The following is a 15,201-nucleotide window of genomic DNA, read 5'->3' as shown; positions in this document are numbered from 1 at the left end:
GTGGCTTGGGCACCCACAGGCTCCGCGCTGCCCCAAATGGTCCACCTGCTGCCTCTCCCTCAGCTGTAGTGCGGCTGAGTGGGAGGAGGCAGGCAGACACCTCGGAGGCCCCACGGAGTGTCCTGCCCTGGCTGGGCCCACCCCTGGGTGCAGGGCATGCGCGCCACCCCAGGCGCCCAATCGGCTTGCTCCGCCACTGCTCCCAGACAAGCTGGATCAGAGGTCAAGGGCACATTTCAGCCAGGCAACATTATTCAAGGAGGGTGCACAGCAGGGCTGGTGAGGGCTGTGGCTTGGGGCACTAGCGTGGCTACAGGGTATGGGTGGCCGCACGTTTTTTTGGGCGGCACAACAAGAGGAGCAGCAAACTCAGTGACCGCCTGGGCGGCAAAAGCCCTAGCTACGCCTCTGGCCTGGGGAGAGACCCAAGGGCCAGGTAGATGCCTGGAGGGCTGCATTCTCCCCTTGGGCCCAAGGTTCCCCATCCCTGATGTAGGATGGTGTGTGTGTGTCATTTTTGAATGCTCCCCTTTTAAAGAAACACAACCCATTAATAACTCCCTGCAAGTAAATAATTAGCTCATCAGGGAAATAGGTTGTATCCCTTTCCTTGCTCTGACAGTTTTCTACTTGATGGGGTATTGATTTATTGATTTAATGATGTGCATACACAGAGGGGATAAGTGTAAATAATAAAATAATCATAATAATAATTGTAAATACGACCCCTGCAGTTGGATTCTGAAATGGCACAGTCTCGAACTCTTAGCACCTCATTCAGAGCCGATCTGCTTAATTAATTTTTCAGATTTTTTTAAATAGTGTTGCACAGACTAGAACCAAATTAGTAATAGCAATTAATTTCAGTGGGTCTACTGGGGATGGCATTGGCTAGAACCCTGAAACTATGTACTGTATATCTGGCATTCCGGTCTGTCCCAAATCTCCAAAAATTCATATTTTTGGATTGGCTCTGAGCTGTAGTGTTATGAAAGATGGAGAAAAATTCTTTTCTGTCCACCTTTTCCATACCTTAAATCATTTTATACACCTCTGTCATGCCCTGCCCTCCATCACTTTTTTGTTGGATAAACTAATTAAGGTCCCAAATGCTGGCACATTTATTATAATTTATATAAGTAAATAGTAATTAATGACCATAACAATATGTCTTCAGGTAAGCCTTTACCTGCCTACATCCTCACCCCAATCAACATACCATCACACAACCCATTACTGCAATATGATCATATTGTTATATTTTCACAAGAGAATATTAACATTCGCTCCCAACGCTAATACTCCCTTTGGACCAATTCAGGTGTATTTCTCAACTCAATCCTGCCATCTACTGAGCAGCTCTGGAAATGCAAGTGTTCAGTGCCAGCCAGTGGGAACTCTGCTCTTATGCGGTTCCATGCAGGGATGTGCAACCGTCTGTGCTGTGCTGGGGCTGATGGGAGTTGTAGTCCAAGGCATCGGGAGGACACCAGGTTGGGAGAAGCTACCATAGGCCAATATCCCTGCTCATTTCATAAGAAGAACCCAAGGACAAGCTGATAGCAGTTTGCCCAAATTCATGCAGCTAATCCACAACTTTATGGATTGAGACGTGGACATGAGCAGGGAACCTCCCCCCCCCCCGGGTAATTGTGTTGGGGGCTGTATACTGGTAGCTGACACAGCCAGAGACAAAAGTGGATGGAAACACACACACACCCTCTCTCTCCTGGGATAGCTCAGTCAGTAGAGCATGAGACTCTTAATCTCAGGGTCACAAGTTCGAGCCTCACGCTGCTTCAAATATTCCTACATTGCAGGAGGTTGGAATGGATGACCCTCGGGATCCCTTTCAGCTCTACAATTCTATGATTCTCTTTCTCCCTCTTTCTCTCTCTGCAACCCCCTGCACACACTCTCTCTCCCATCCCTTCTCTCTCTCTTTGCCACCTTTTCTTTCTCTCTCTGACACCCCTCATTTTTTCTTTGTCACCCCTCCCTCTGCCACTCCTTCTCTATATCTCTCTCCCTATGCCACCCCTCTGTTTCCCCCTGCCCGCCCATTAGGCTGCTTGAAGAGGGACAGGTGTCTCTTGCCAGAGGTCTGAAGTGGCTGGTCTCAAGGGTGAAAGGCTGCCCACCCCTGGAGCAGGATACCTGAAAGCCTGCCTTCTTCCGTATTGTTATGAGTTCAGGGGTGCCAGACTCCCCCAAATTCCTTGATCTAGTAAATGTTAGAATGTAACCAAGTCTCCTTGGGTGAAAATATAAGCCTGGTCAGTTTCCCAATGAGTTAATTGCCTGGGAGTTGAGCCATTAGAGAAAAAAAAAGGAAAGGTAACGGTCCATTAAGAAAGTATAGGGGGCTCCAGTGGCGGAGGAAATCTCTCCGGCACCCGGGGCTGCGCAGCCCGTATGGACTGTGCATGTGCAGCGTCCCACGTGTGCGCAGTCTGTACAGGATGCCGCACATGTGCAGTCCATACAGGATACCGCTCATGCACGGCAATTGTACAGGCTTCCACGCGAGCTGCATCCTGTATGGACACCCATACAGACGGCGCACAAGAGCAGCAACCCATACGGACGCCCTCAGCCGCTCTACAAATAACCCCAAATAACCATGGGAACCGTAGTTTACCTCTCACAGAGCTACAATTCCCAGCACCCTTCACATACTACAGTTCTCACTTGTGAGGAGGTCGATTTAAACCTATGGTGTGCACATCCTCGAAACTGATTGTGCCTTGAGGAGGCAAAAGACTGTTTTAAGGCAACACAGCTAGGATAGAGAAACTTTTAGGTCGCAACCCCCAACAACCTCACCATTGGCTATGGCTGGGGCTGATGGGGGTTGGAGCTAAGCAGCACCTGGAGGCTTCCCATCTCTCCCATCCCTGTTTTCTAGTTTCAACATCACTTGGATCTGGTCCACACATATTATACATACAGTACATCAACTGATGCCTCAAGGGGCCTGGTAAGTGCCAGGAAGCTGAGATTGCAATCCTATGACCTCCTTGCTTAGGAATAAGGTCCATTAGCCTCAGAGAGGCTGACTGCCAAATCCTGCGGAGGCTGGTGCTCACTGGGCAGAAGGCAGGGAGGCTAACAGTAGGTGGCGCCAGAGAAACGGCAGGCAGAGCCAAGTCATTCTAGTTTTGTCCCCATCCTCCTCCTCCTTTTTGCTGAGTTCTACAAGAGGCAACACTGAAACCTAGGGGGAGGGAGCTGGATGTAAGTAAGAAGGCAGGCAGGCAGGCAGGAGGGAGCTGACTCAAGGCGGATTGAGGTTGGTGGAGCAGGGATCCACTAACATGGATTGCTTTCAAAAGATTATCAAACAAATTCATTGGTATCAATAGCCACTAACCAGCATGGCCGTGCTATGCTCTGAATAGGAGTTGCTGGGATCTGCAACAGGGGAGAGTTCCCTTTTAGTCAAATCCTGCTTCCTGGTTTCCTACAGGCTCCTGGTTGGCCACTGTGAGAACAGGATGCTGGACTAGATGGGGCCTGATGGTTTATTTTGTTCGCATCCCTCGAGAGACACTGGAGTGCGCCTTCAGGGGTGAAGTCAAACCACTGCTTTAGCAGCACTGAAGTGACCTCCCCGGGGCTCAAGCCTGGGCAGTTGTGTATGGAGGTCCTGGGCTGCCCAAATGACAGGAAGACCACCCCCCTCTCGGCCTCACTGATGTGATCCAAGGACCACCGTATAATACCAAGGTGCATAGAACTGCGAAACGTCTGCAGGACTCCTCTTAAAACAAAAGCAAGGCGCCTTCCGAAGTGAAGTGAACATAAGATAGGAGAGGAGGAGCAGGAAGAGGCACTCTTCGGAGTCGCGTGTGCTGCTTTCAGACGAGCAGCAGGCCAGATCCCTTGACCGTGCGTTCACGGGGCAAACACGTGGGCATCTAGACAGTGCTTAGTCATGCCCCCAAGAAAGAGATGGAGGATTGGGGCGAAGCTGCTGGAGAGCTCCGGGAGGCGCTGAGGCGGAGGCCGCGTGTGGCCCCTGGCTTGGGCCTCGGGCGGGGGTGGCCCAGCGTGGAGAAGGCGGCCCTGGCTCGGTGCGGGCTCCCTTCCAGCCGCTAGGAGGAGGGCGGAGCCGGAGCTGAGCGCACGGACGGAGAGCGGAGAGCCCGGGGAAGGTGCGCGCCAGGCAGGCAGGCGAGGGCGGCCGTCTCCATGCCCCGCTGCAGAGACTGGGCGAGTCGGCGCAGCTCCTGCCTCGGGGCCGCGGAGCCCCTCGCCCGCCCCTAACATGCGGCCGGGGCGCCTGCTGCCGGCGCCACGCGTGAACCATGCCAGGCTTGGCAGAAGAAGAGGGGGCGCAGCAGCCGGGGGCGGGGGAGCTCCCCACGCTCACCCCCGCGGGGGGACCTCCTCGAGAAGAGGTAAGGCCGGCCAGCCCCCGAAGCCGAGAGGCAGAGAAAGGCGCGCTTTGCGCTGCGCCCTGGGCGCACCGATTTGGAGACCCCGGGGGGGCTTCTCCAAACTCCGGAAAAAGCGGGGTGGGGCAGGTGGTCGAGACTCCTGGATCGGGGCCCGCTTCTCCGAGCTTCGGGCCACTTACCCCCACCCCCGATGGTGGGCGAGGCTGCGTGGGGGTGGGGTTTTTTTTTGGGGGGGGGGGAAGGGAGACAACGGCGGTTTTGCTGCAGGGAACACGTGCTGCTTTGTGTCTTATTAATAGCCAGACGAGGGTTAAAAATAAACGGGGATGGGGGGGGAGCGGGTAGACGGCGCGAGCAGGGCTTCATTTGTCCCATCATCACCATAGGGGACCCCCCCCCCATTCCTCGCCCCCACCACCACCCTCAGCAGCATCGCCGGGATTTTTTGCAGCGTTGTGATTTGGAGTTGTGAATTGTGCGCGTCCAGAAAGGGGTGATGGTGGCGGGATTTCGCGGGGGATTCCGAGCTCGGGGAGGGAGGGAGAGAAATCGGTTAGGGCTAGAGGAAGCCTTTATGGATCTGCAAAGAAAGGGGTGTGTATTTTGCTACCGGCGTTGGGGGAGGGGGTCGTGGCGGGTGGGGGAAAACGTCCGCCCGCACGAAGTTCTGCATTGCACCAGAAGCAGGCAACGTCCTTCTCTCGGCTTTGCTGCTCGCTCGCTCCTTTTTTTATGCTGGTGGCAGCGACTCCTGATGGGGATGATGGAGGGATTGTCTCCGAAGAAAAGGGAGTTGGCGGGGGTGGGAGACAAAGCGAGCAGGCAAGGGGACGAGGGAGGGGTGGTGGCTTGGTGGGTTTTTTTTTATGTGAGGGGCGTCCGATGGCGAGGGGGAGAAAATCCTGCCACCAAGCCTGGCAGGTGGAAGAGAAATAATGAAAAAAGAGGGGAGGAAAGGCTGTATTTTTGGAGTTGATTGCGCACCATTGGGAATTGATGATGGTGCAACGTTTCCACCATTTCTCTCCTAAGCCTGCAGAAAAAGCTGGTGTTAGGTGTCTGGTGGCAAGAGGAGAGAGATAATTGGGAACAGTTTCTCCTTTAGCTGATTGTAGAAAATTCAGATTTATCTGGAGGACAAACCTGCCCCGCTTCCTTCCTCCAAAGCTCCCCAGATCAATATCCCCACGCACGCACACATATTTATTGTTTGTTTACTTACAGGAGGGGTTTATACCCCGCCCTTTTGCGAAAAAAAGGCTTTCTGACAGTGGCTTGCAAAAGTCATTCAGAGGCGATCCCTGCCCTCAAGCTTTTTAATCTGAAGAGACATGACACACAAGGAAGAAGGAATGGGGAGGGAGGAGGATAAAGCAAGCTTAAACAGAAGTGCACAAGTTACGTGTTTTAAAACACAGTTGAGAGGCCTAGCTGGCGTAAGCAGCATTTCTGGGTTTCTTGGCCTTGATAAACAGTGCCCGCCCAGCCGGATCCAGGAGCAGAACTGATGACAACATCCAGGCCAGGAGGACAAGGTAGCTCCTGCAGTACAGCCTGATACTTGGTGGCTGCTAGAATCCACACAGAAGCGAGCTTATTGGAGTCACCCACCTCCCTCATCAACAACAGAGGCAATATTTAAAGTACAGGGAGCTGAAATGGGAAGGAGAATGTTTTTGGGTTGAGACTTCTAATGGATTTGCTCATAGAACATAATAAGAGCCTGCTGGATCAGGCCAATGGCCCATCTAGTCCAGCATCCTGTTCCTCGCAATGGTCAACCAGATGTCCCGAGTCTTCAAGCTGGACCTTAATTGCAGCAGCATCTCTCCCTGCTTACGGTTCTCATCAGTTGTCATTCAGAGGCCCCACCTGCACTTCAAGCAATATCATACCGCTTTAAACAGTCCTGGCACCCCCCCCCCCAAAAAAGAATCCTGAGAAGTGAAGTTCGTTAAGGGTGCTGACAGTTGTTAGGACACACCGATTCCCCTCACAGAGCTTCAGTTCCCAGAGTTCCCTGTAACCACTCTTGGAACTGTAGTTGTCAACAGACGCCCCTGTTCCAAACAGGACCAAATTCCCAGAGTGAATTAACGGTCAGTTGATCTGCCCAGGGTGGTCTGGGAATTGTGGCTCTGTGAAGAGGAATGCGGGAGTCTCTTAACAAATGATTCGCTGCTAAGTCACTCTGGGAATTGTAGCTGTACGCAAGGAACAGGGGGTCTCCAAACAGCGCTCGGCACCCTTAGCAAACTGCAGTTCCCAAGATTCTTTCGGGGAAGTAAGACAGGGCAATTGAAAGCAACAGGATATTGCTAGCCTTCTAGCCTCCGACTCTTCACCTTACATCTTTCAAGGTCCTTCATGGCCCCTCTTCCTGAGCTGCATCTTTCCTGTCTGCCAATTCCAGTGCCCTTCACACACACACACACACCCGTATCAGCCTGATCCTGACAAGCGGTGGCACCAACTATTTTCCCTGCCTGTGCTGAGATGACTGTTGTTCTGAGCCCCAGTAGAATATAAGGCAAAGCGCATTCTGCCACATTGGCCCAGTGGATCCTCCTGTCTGGTATGGTGTGGACCTGCGGCCCTTCAGATCTTGTTGGACTCTAACTCCCATCAGCCCCAGCCAGCATGGCCGGTGGTCAGGAATGATGGGAGTTGGAGTCCAGCATCATCTGGAGCAGGGTTTTCCAAACGTGGGTTCTCCAGCTGTTGTAGTCCAACTCCCATCATCCCTAGCTAGCAGGACCAGTGGTCAGGGATGATGGGAGTTGTAGTTCAAAAACAGCAGGAGACCCAAGTTTGGGAAACACTGATCTAGAGGGCTAATGCACTTCCTGCTCTGAAGTGAAGGCTAGACATTATTCCTGCAAAGTAGGAAGGGCGTCTTGATGGCTTCTCTACTCCAGGAGGCAGTGATGGCCGCCATCTTGGATGGCCGCTGTGAGAACAGGATGCTGGACTAGATGGGCCAGTGGTCTAATCCAGGCTCTCTCTCTGCTGGTGTCTTGATGGGCGAAGCCAAGGATCGCCAACATTTTGTGCCTAGTGGGCACATTCTGAATTTTGAGAGGGTGCTGGCGGCACCAGTCACAAATCAATAGCTGTGTGTGTGTGTGTGTGGCGTAACACAAAATGGCTGCCACAGGGAGCACAGCATAACACGAAATTGGAGAGACGGCCACTTCTGGAAACCTTATGTTTCCTGCGGGATGTCAGTAGCGTCCTGCTGGCCCTGATTGTGAAGATCACACATTATTGATTACACACACACACGCCCTGACGCTGCTTCTGTCTAACAGCAACAGGGGGCATTCTTCGGCGCCAGCAGAAATATACAAGGTAGCTGCAACGCAATCTCACTTCACATAAATCGCTTAGAAGGTTACCTGCACATTTTGCCACTTTTCGTGCTTTCCAGGAGAGCTGGAGACTTTTAAAGAAAGAATGAAATGAAATGGAAGCTCTGAGCCTTTGGTGATGCTGGTTTGGCGACACCTGGGCTAAGTCCCCTGCAGCTTTCAGGGGCACCTGTATTTCAGTGCTGCAAGATCCTTGTATTCTAGATCCCATGAGCACCTAAAAATTTGACGTTGGCATTCCAAGTATCTAAAACATCTTTTTTTTCAAAAATCTGGACTCAGGTTGGTGTCTGAATGTTGTTGGGGAGAAAGAATCTCAACCATATCTTTATATAATTATGATTAAATAACATATTCAAATCAGTAATTTAAAAAAAATACCCTTCAGGCATACTGTTCACTTAAGCAACTTGAAACAGATATATGGTACTTCCCATGATGCCCTGTCCATTTCCCATAATTCCTTGTGCCCCCCCTACTGGCCAGGAGCAGTAGTTCAGGCCAATGCCGTGTTGTCCATATTCCAGCCTGGATGGAAATTCTATTAATATTGACATGAGAAATTTAACAAGGGGGCTCTCAGCTTGTTTTCTTCAACATCTGTGGGGTAGCGCGGCCCTTTTCAGAGCTAGCTGCCTGTGCAGTTTGTGGGCCAGATTATTGATTCCACCCCCAGTCTGGTTTTAGCGTTTTCATTCCTGTTTATACACTCGGCAGAACTGAGTGTGGGCTGAACCACATCGGCCTTTTGCTTGCAGCTGGTGGTGGGAGGAGTTTTGCATGTTTAAATGTAATCCCACTAAAATAAAGCACATGTCACTGCATACAGAAATCTAGCAAACCAAGGTAAAAAAACTTATGCAGAACGCTTTCCCCTGACATTCTGGCTTTTTACATGCAGGGAGTTTGCTGCGTACTTTTCTTTAAAACATAAAGTGATATAGAAATTATGATGGTGATGATGTTGATGATAAATCTCATTTGGGGGAAAACGTGCCTAGACATTGTGTTGTGGAGACCGAACCAAGGTTTAAGGTGCCTTCATAGATCTGAGTTTCTAACACTACTCTGAGGAACGGCATTCTGGACTCCATAGGCTTTTTAGTTCAACCAAGCTGCAGTCCCCTTACGCTTTCATCGCGTGTTTTCCTTCCTCTAACTCCTGCTCTCTGAGTGCAGGACTGCAAATGGACAAGCTCCTTCCTGATGCCCCCCCCCCCGGCTCCCCTGGGACCACCCTAATAGCCATTTGCTCTTGGCGCATTTCCCAGAAGCCTTTGCCAAAACCTTTGCATCCTGGGATGGGAAACCAGGGTGGGAGGATGTGGGCAGCGCTGGTCCGAGGCAGAACGACTATTGGCACATAAACCCTGAGCATCGCTTCCCACAACAGAGGGTGCAGTCCGCTAGGGAGATGGGCCTACCGTAAACCTCGTTGAAAAGATTTAAGTCAGGCGATCCATTAGCCAGGAGCGTGGTTTGATCTGCGTCAGGACAGTGACAGTACGCAATATGAAAACACACCCTTGCTCGAACCAGTGTAGTTGCAGTGAAACCCAGGGGTGAGGCGTGGGGACAAGAACCAGACAGCAGTACAGTTTCTGTAGGTCCAGAAGTTTGCTGGGGGCCGAATGGTGCCACGATGCTCAGGAGCAGTCTATCCCCAATGCTAAAGGGTTTCCAATGGAAGGAAGACGTGCTGGTTTCCTAGAAACACCAGCCTATCCACCACGAGAAGCAGGGTACTGGGTTAGACTCCTTGGGTCCGATGTAGCAACAGCATTCTTCTTAATGTCCCTAAAAAGACTGCTTCCCTCCAGCCTAAATCCAAGCCATGCGGTGTGTTCCTGGATGTGTCTAGTAGTTCTAATAACATGACGGCAACATCAGGATGTGGCCAGGCCTGTCATTCATCATAGTTGCCCCTTGCCGGGGTGCAGGAAAGCAGAAGCTTGTTTCTCTTAACAATCAAATGGTCAGAATCCTGCCAGTATGCTTCCCCCCCTATACTTTGCAGGCTGGTCTATTAGGTTAAATGGGGCAGTGCCCCATTAAACTCTGCTTGCCTTCTTACTTCCAGCCATTCTAGGCGATGGCTCTGCCTGTCCCCCTCCTCCTTAATCTCAGTGTTGCCCCTTGGAGAACTCAGCAGGGAGGAGGAGGATGACGAAGATGTGGAAGAAGCTGGAATTCATTGGCTCTGCCTGTCACTGGCTCTCTGGCTCCCCCTACTGTTGGGCTCCCTGCCTTCCACCCTATCAATCTCAGTGTGCACCAGCAGGAGGACTAGCAACTTGTGTTGTATATGCTGCTTTTAACAGAAGCTGGACAAATCAGGAATTGGGTCTGCAATATCTAACTGTTAGGGAGCCAGCCAGCAATAAATCACACAAAGTACACAAAGTTAACTACATTAGAAGAAACAAGGCCTGCTCAGGGCAGCCGAGCCTAATGAGCACAGCAACTCTTCTTGGTAGGCCTTGCCCCTATGAGGCAGTTGTGGAGGCTGAGGATCCCTGCCCTTCCACAGCTGCCTAAATCTCCCCAGCGTCCTTCCCAAGCCATCTGACACTCAGCCTACTAGCCTGCCTCTGCTCCTTTCTCTTCATACCTCTTCTGGTCCTAGGAGTTGCCCCCATGGATCAGTCGCGGAGACTAGAGTTTCCCTGCTTCCCCACAGCCAGCTATGTCTTCTCCTCTCTCCAGGGTTTCCCACCAAGCAATCAGAAACTGCGCCTCTGTGCCTGTCTTTCCTCTTCCTGCTTTATTCCTCTCCCGGTTCTGGGAGACAGGGGTGGGGAGCTTATTGCAGCAGGAGTGGGAGACACCCGTGACTCTTCACAAGCCTCACCCATCTCTGCTTCTTGGCCTCCCTTTCCTACTTCAGCTTCTGCCTCTGATTCTGTACTTCTGTCTGCCACAGTCTCTCCCCACTCACTAAACCCTGTTGCCTCTTCATCGTCCAACACCTTTCCCCCACAGTCTTCTCCATCTGTTGCACCACCATTCCCTGAGACTTCTCCCCTTGATGGCTTCCTAGCTGGTTGTTTTTGTTGTTGTTAATTGAATTTATATACCGCCCTGTACCCGGGGGTCTCAGGGTGGTTCACAGAATACGTTTCCGAGCACAATTCAAAGTGTTGGTGCTGACAGGGAACCAGGCAGAGGGCCTTCTCGGTAGTGGCGCCTGCCCTGTGGAATGCCCTCCCATCAGGGGTCAGAGAGATAAACAACTACCTGTCATTTAGAAAATACCTGAAGGCAGCCCTGTTTAGAGAAGCTTTTAATCTGTGACTTTGTATTGTATTTTAATATTTGTTGGAAGCCGACCAGAGTGGCCAGGGAGACCCAACCAGATGGGCGGGGTATAAATAATAAATTATTATTATTATTATTATTATTATTATTATTATTATTATTATTATTATTATTATTATTATTATTATTATTAAATCAAGATATAAAACCACAAAATACCTAACAGAAATAAAAAACAACCACCCAATAGCACCCCCCAGCACATTTTAAAAGGGCATAGGATGTTAATTGGATCAACCAAAGGCCTGATTAAAAAGGAACATTTTTGCCTGGCGCTTAAAGGTATAATGAAGGTGAACTTCTCTGGGGAGAGTATTCCACAGACGGGGAGCCACTGCAGAGAAGGCCCTGTTCTCATGTTGCCACCCTCTGGACCTCTCAAGGAGAGGGCACACGAAGGAGGGCCTCAGAAGGTGATCTCGGGGTCTGGGTAGGTTCATATGGAAAGAGGAGGTCCTTGAGGTATTGGGGTTCCTCCACCATTCCTCTGCGGCCAGCCAACACCCGCGACACTAACCCACCATTTTGTCTCTCTCTCTCTCTGTCTCTCTGAGCAGCAGCGCCCCCTCAAGCAATCTCTGAGCAGCTCCCTCTGCCGTGAGTCCCACTGGAAATGCCTGGTGCTCACGCTGCTGATGTACGGCTGCTTTGGCGTCATGGCCTGGTGCCGCCTCTCGACGGTGACGCGCCTGAACTACGCCGACTCCTACCGCGACGCCTCGCTGGTCTACCACGACAGCCCTTGCTCCAACGGCTACATCTACATCCCCCTGGCCTTCCTGGGGATGCTGTACGTGGTCTACCTGGTGGAGTGCTGGCACCGCTTCGCCAAGGGCCAGATGCAGTACCGCGTGGACACCGCCAGCGTCTACGAGAAGGTGCAGCGCATGCAGCAGGCCACGCCCTGCATCTGGTGGAAGGCCATCAGCTACCACTACATCCGCCGCACCCGGCAGGTCACCCGCTACCGCAACGGCGACGCCTACACCACCACGCAGGTCTACCACGAGCGCGTCAACACACACGTGGCTGAGACCGAGTTCGACTACGCGGGCCACGGCGTGAAGGACGTCTCCAAGGAGCTGCTGGGCCTCTCAGATTACCCCGTCACCAAGCTGCGCTTCACCAAGTGCTTCAGCTTTGCCACGGGGGAGGCCGAGGCGGCGTACCTCACCCAGCGGGCCCGCTTCTTCGGCGAGAACGAAGGCCTGGACGACTACATGGAGGCCCGCGAGGGCATGCACCTCAAGAACGTGGACTTCAAGGAGCACATGATGGTCTTCCCCGACCCCGGGCGTCCCCCCTGGTACACCCGCCGGTGGGTCTTCTGGCTGGCCTCGTTCCTCCTCCTCTCCTGGCCTTTGCGGGTGCTGGCGGAGTACCGCACCGCCAACGTCCACTACCACGTGGAGAAACTCTTTGGGGCGGACGACGGGCCCAGCCCGCTGGACGCGGTGGGCGGCTACGTCCGGCGCATCTCCCGCGTCAACACGGTGGACATGACCGAGCTGGAGTGGCACATCCGCTCCAACCAGCAGCTGGTGCCCAGCTACTCGGAGGCCGTGCTCATGGACTCCACCGTGGTGGCCGGGGCAGCCTACCTGCGCAGCTGCCAGCGCTGCCGCCGAACTGTCAGCAGCAACTCCTTGCCCTCGCGCGGCACCCGGGCCCTCTACGCCCGGCTGCCCTTCAGCTGCAGCCGCTTCTCGCTGAGCGGAGCCCGGCGCTGCGGGGGGATCCTGCGCAGCCTGAGCGGCAGCCACGTGGGCAGCAGCATCGAGACGGAGCCCCTCGAGAGCCCCCCCTGCTACCAGGACGCGCTCTACTTCCCCGTGCTGATCGTGCACGGCGGGGAGGGCTGCCACCGCAACGGGCAGAGGCCGGGCCCTTCGGGGAGGGCCTCGGGGACTCCGCTGTGACCCCAGAGAGAGAGAGAGGAGCCCCACCGGGTGGGAAGATGAAATGGAAAAGCAACCCAAAAGCCTCCGTCCTGGCTTGTTCCCCTTATTACCTGAGTGCCCCTGCAAAAAAAAAAACAAAAAAATAACGGGCTGTAGGTTCATTTGGCCCACCCATTTCCAACCCCCTCTAAGTTATCATCCGGGGGATGGGGAAACGAAGGACCCGTTTTGTGTGTGTGTGTGTGTGTGAGAGAGAGAGAGAGAGAGAGAGAGTGTACGCGCACATGTGTGCAAACGGAGCCAGTTGTGCAAAGGCTGGCTTATTTTGCACAACCCATTGCTTCAAAACAAAACACCCTTTCTTCTTCTTCTTCTTCTTCTTCTTCTTCTTCTTCTTTGGATGTGGTTGTTCAACTAGTTCTCTGAGAATGGAAGGAAGGGGTGTCTGGATTTGAAGCAGGCCGTTTCTGGGGGCTGAGGGAGAGAGGAGAGACCAAGAGCAACATAGGGGTATGTGAACCCCTATGTTTGGGCTGCTTTAGAAGCCTTGACGTCACTTCTCCCCTTAAGTTTTTTGGGGTTTTTTCCACTCTGCACCACTGAGCCCCTCCATGATCACGAGGGCTAAGAATCACACTCAGGGTGTCGGGAGCCAGCCCTGCAGCTCTTTCCGTCATTTTATTTACAGGACACTGACTGCTCCTGGCCTTTAGGTGCATTAAAGTGGGGGGGGGGGGAGGTTAGAGAATTCCCTTCTGAAGCCTGACTGGGAGTTGGGTGGCCCCATTTTTCACGGATTAAGGACCTGCGCCTTTGAAAAGCTTTGTAACGGAGATATCAAAGGGCCAGGAGCCTCGACCCACCCCAGGTTTTTTTGCCTGCCGTTTAAAACGGCGACAAAAACACGTGTACACCTTTCTTTGTGGGCTTAGCCCCTTGGCTACGTAAATGTAGCCTCTGGGTTCAGGGACAGTGCAAGCAACTCCCCATTTATGCACATTCAAGGCACCCGAGCTTCGCCGCACACCCAGAAGCGGCAAAAATGTCCTTTAAAGAGCATGACAGCAGCAAAAATAGCACCCAGCAATCTCAGGAGCCTTTGCACTGACCTCTGAGGCCTGTGGAGAGTTGGGAGGTTGAGCGAGGAGGTTTGGAGGGAGAAATAGTGGTGGAATTTGGTGCATATTATTATTATTTTTAAATAAAAAGGGGTTTTCAGGGCTTTCCAGAGGTTCAGAGGGTGTTTGCAGGCTTTTTCAACGGCGTTCCCAAAATACGCAATTTCACTTGGGATTGTAACCACCGCGTAAAAATGGGGAGTTGTCTGTATGCCTTCGAACGCCGGTTGCTGGGGATATAGGCAAACGGGGAGAGCTCTTGCCTTGCAGGTCAGCCGCCAGAAACGGGATGCTAGACCAGACGGACTTTGGGTCTCATCCAGGGAGATGGTACTTCACTTCCAAAGAAAGGGCAAGCAAATGCTCTCGCTTTCGGCTATCCATCCATTAAAGCTTTGTGCAGAATCGACGGACCAAATGTTATTGCGGGGGGACGGGACCTCCGCCACAAAAAGGGGGCAGGGAAGCATAACTGAACAGCTTCAGGAATCCTGGGACCAGACAGGGCCGGCCCTCCCATTAGGTAGAATGAGGTGGCGGATGTTTGGGGCGCTGGGGGCGGAGCCCTACTCAGCTGTTCCTCCTGATTGGCTGTCCAGCAGTGACGCTTCCTCAGTTGCTTGTCCGACTGGCTGTGTTGCCTGTTCTCTGCGCAGCCTGACGGGAAAACTTCTCCGGCCCGACAAGGAAAAGCAGAAAAGCAACCAGACCCGGCCGCACACTCAAGCAAGCGCTTCGTAAGCGCATGTGCGCCTTGGCTCCTGGCGGTGCTGCTCTTTGCAGTGTCTGAGCTGGCAGGGCAGTGAGTGAGCGGTGGGAGGAGGACGGAGTGTGGGCCACAGAGCTGGCCCCCGAAACTAGCCTGCGGCCCTCAGGTGCCTCTGTAGCTAGCGGGGAAGCTATTGCTTACTGAGTTGGTTTGCATACATGGAAAGCCAAGATTCCTGGGGACGTAGCCACCATCCGGTAGTTCAGGGCTGCTGAGGATGCTGGAAGGTGGAAAAGGATGTTGGTGGACTTCGGCTATAAACCAAGACAGGAATTGGCTGACCAGTCCTGCTGGCTTGCAGTGGAGGGCCCAGGCGTGCGT

At 52.8% G+C, this 15,201-nt stretch overlaps 1 protein-coding gene across 1 annotated transcript; it reads left to right on the top strand.

The window, feature by feature from the left end:
• Positions 1–3,927: 3,927 nt before the first annotated feature.
• TMEM151A (transmembrane protein 151A) lies at positions 3,928–13,128 on the top strand. Its single transcript, XM_033174988.1, has 2 exons — positions 3,928–4,403; positions 11,650–13,128. Exons 1-2 carry the CDS (start codon positions 4,311–4,313, stop codon positions 13,009–13,011), a joined length of 1,455 nt encoding a protein of 484 aa, XP_033030879.1. The 5' UTR covers positions 3,928–4,310; the 3' UTR covers positions 13,012–13,128.
• The last annotated feature ends 2,073 nt before the right edge of the window (positions 13,129–15,201 follow it).

The sequence above is a fragment of the Lacerta agilis genome, chromosome 17 (genome assembly GCF_009819535.1).
Source record: "Lacerta agilis isolate rLacAgi1 chromosome 17, rLacAgi1.pri, whole genome shotgun sequence".
Classification (NCBI taxonomy): Eukaryota; Metazoa; Chordata; class Lepidosauria; order Squamata; family Lacertidae; genus Lacerta; species Lacerta agilis.
Note: the sequence above shows the minus strand (reverse complement) of the source record. Positions and strands in the feature narration are given on the sequence as shown.

Bases quoted from the DNA above. Each gene is read 5' to 3' on its own strand.
- TMEM151A (XM_033174988.1), top strand. From the start codon at position 4,311: ATGCCAGGCTTGGCAGAAGAAGAGGGGGCGCAGCAGCCGGGGGCGGGG. The intron at 4,404-11,649 runs GTAAGGCCGGCC...CTCTCTGAGCAG, and splicing joins GGGGACCTCCTCGAGAAGAG to CAGCGCCCCCTCAAGCAATC.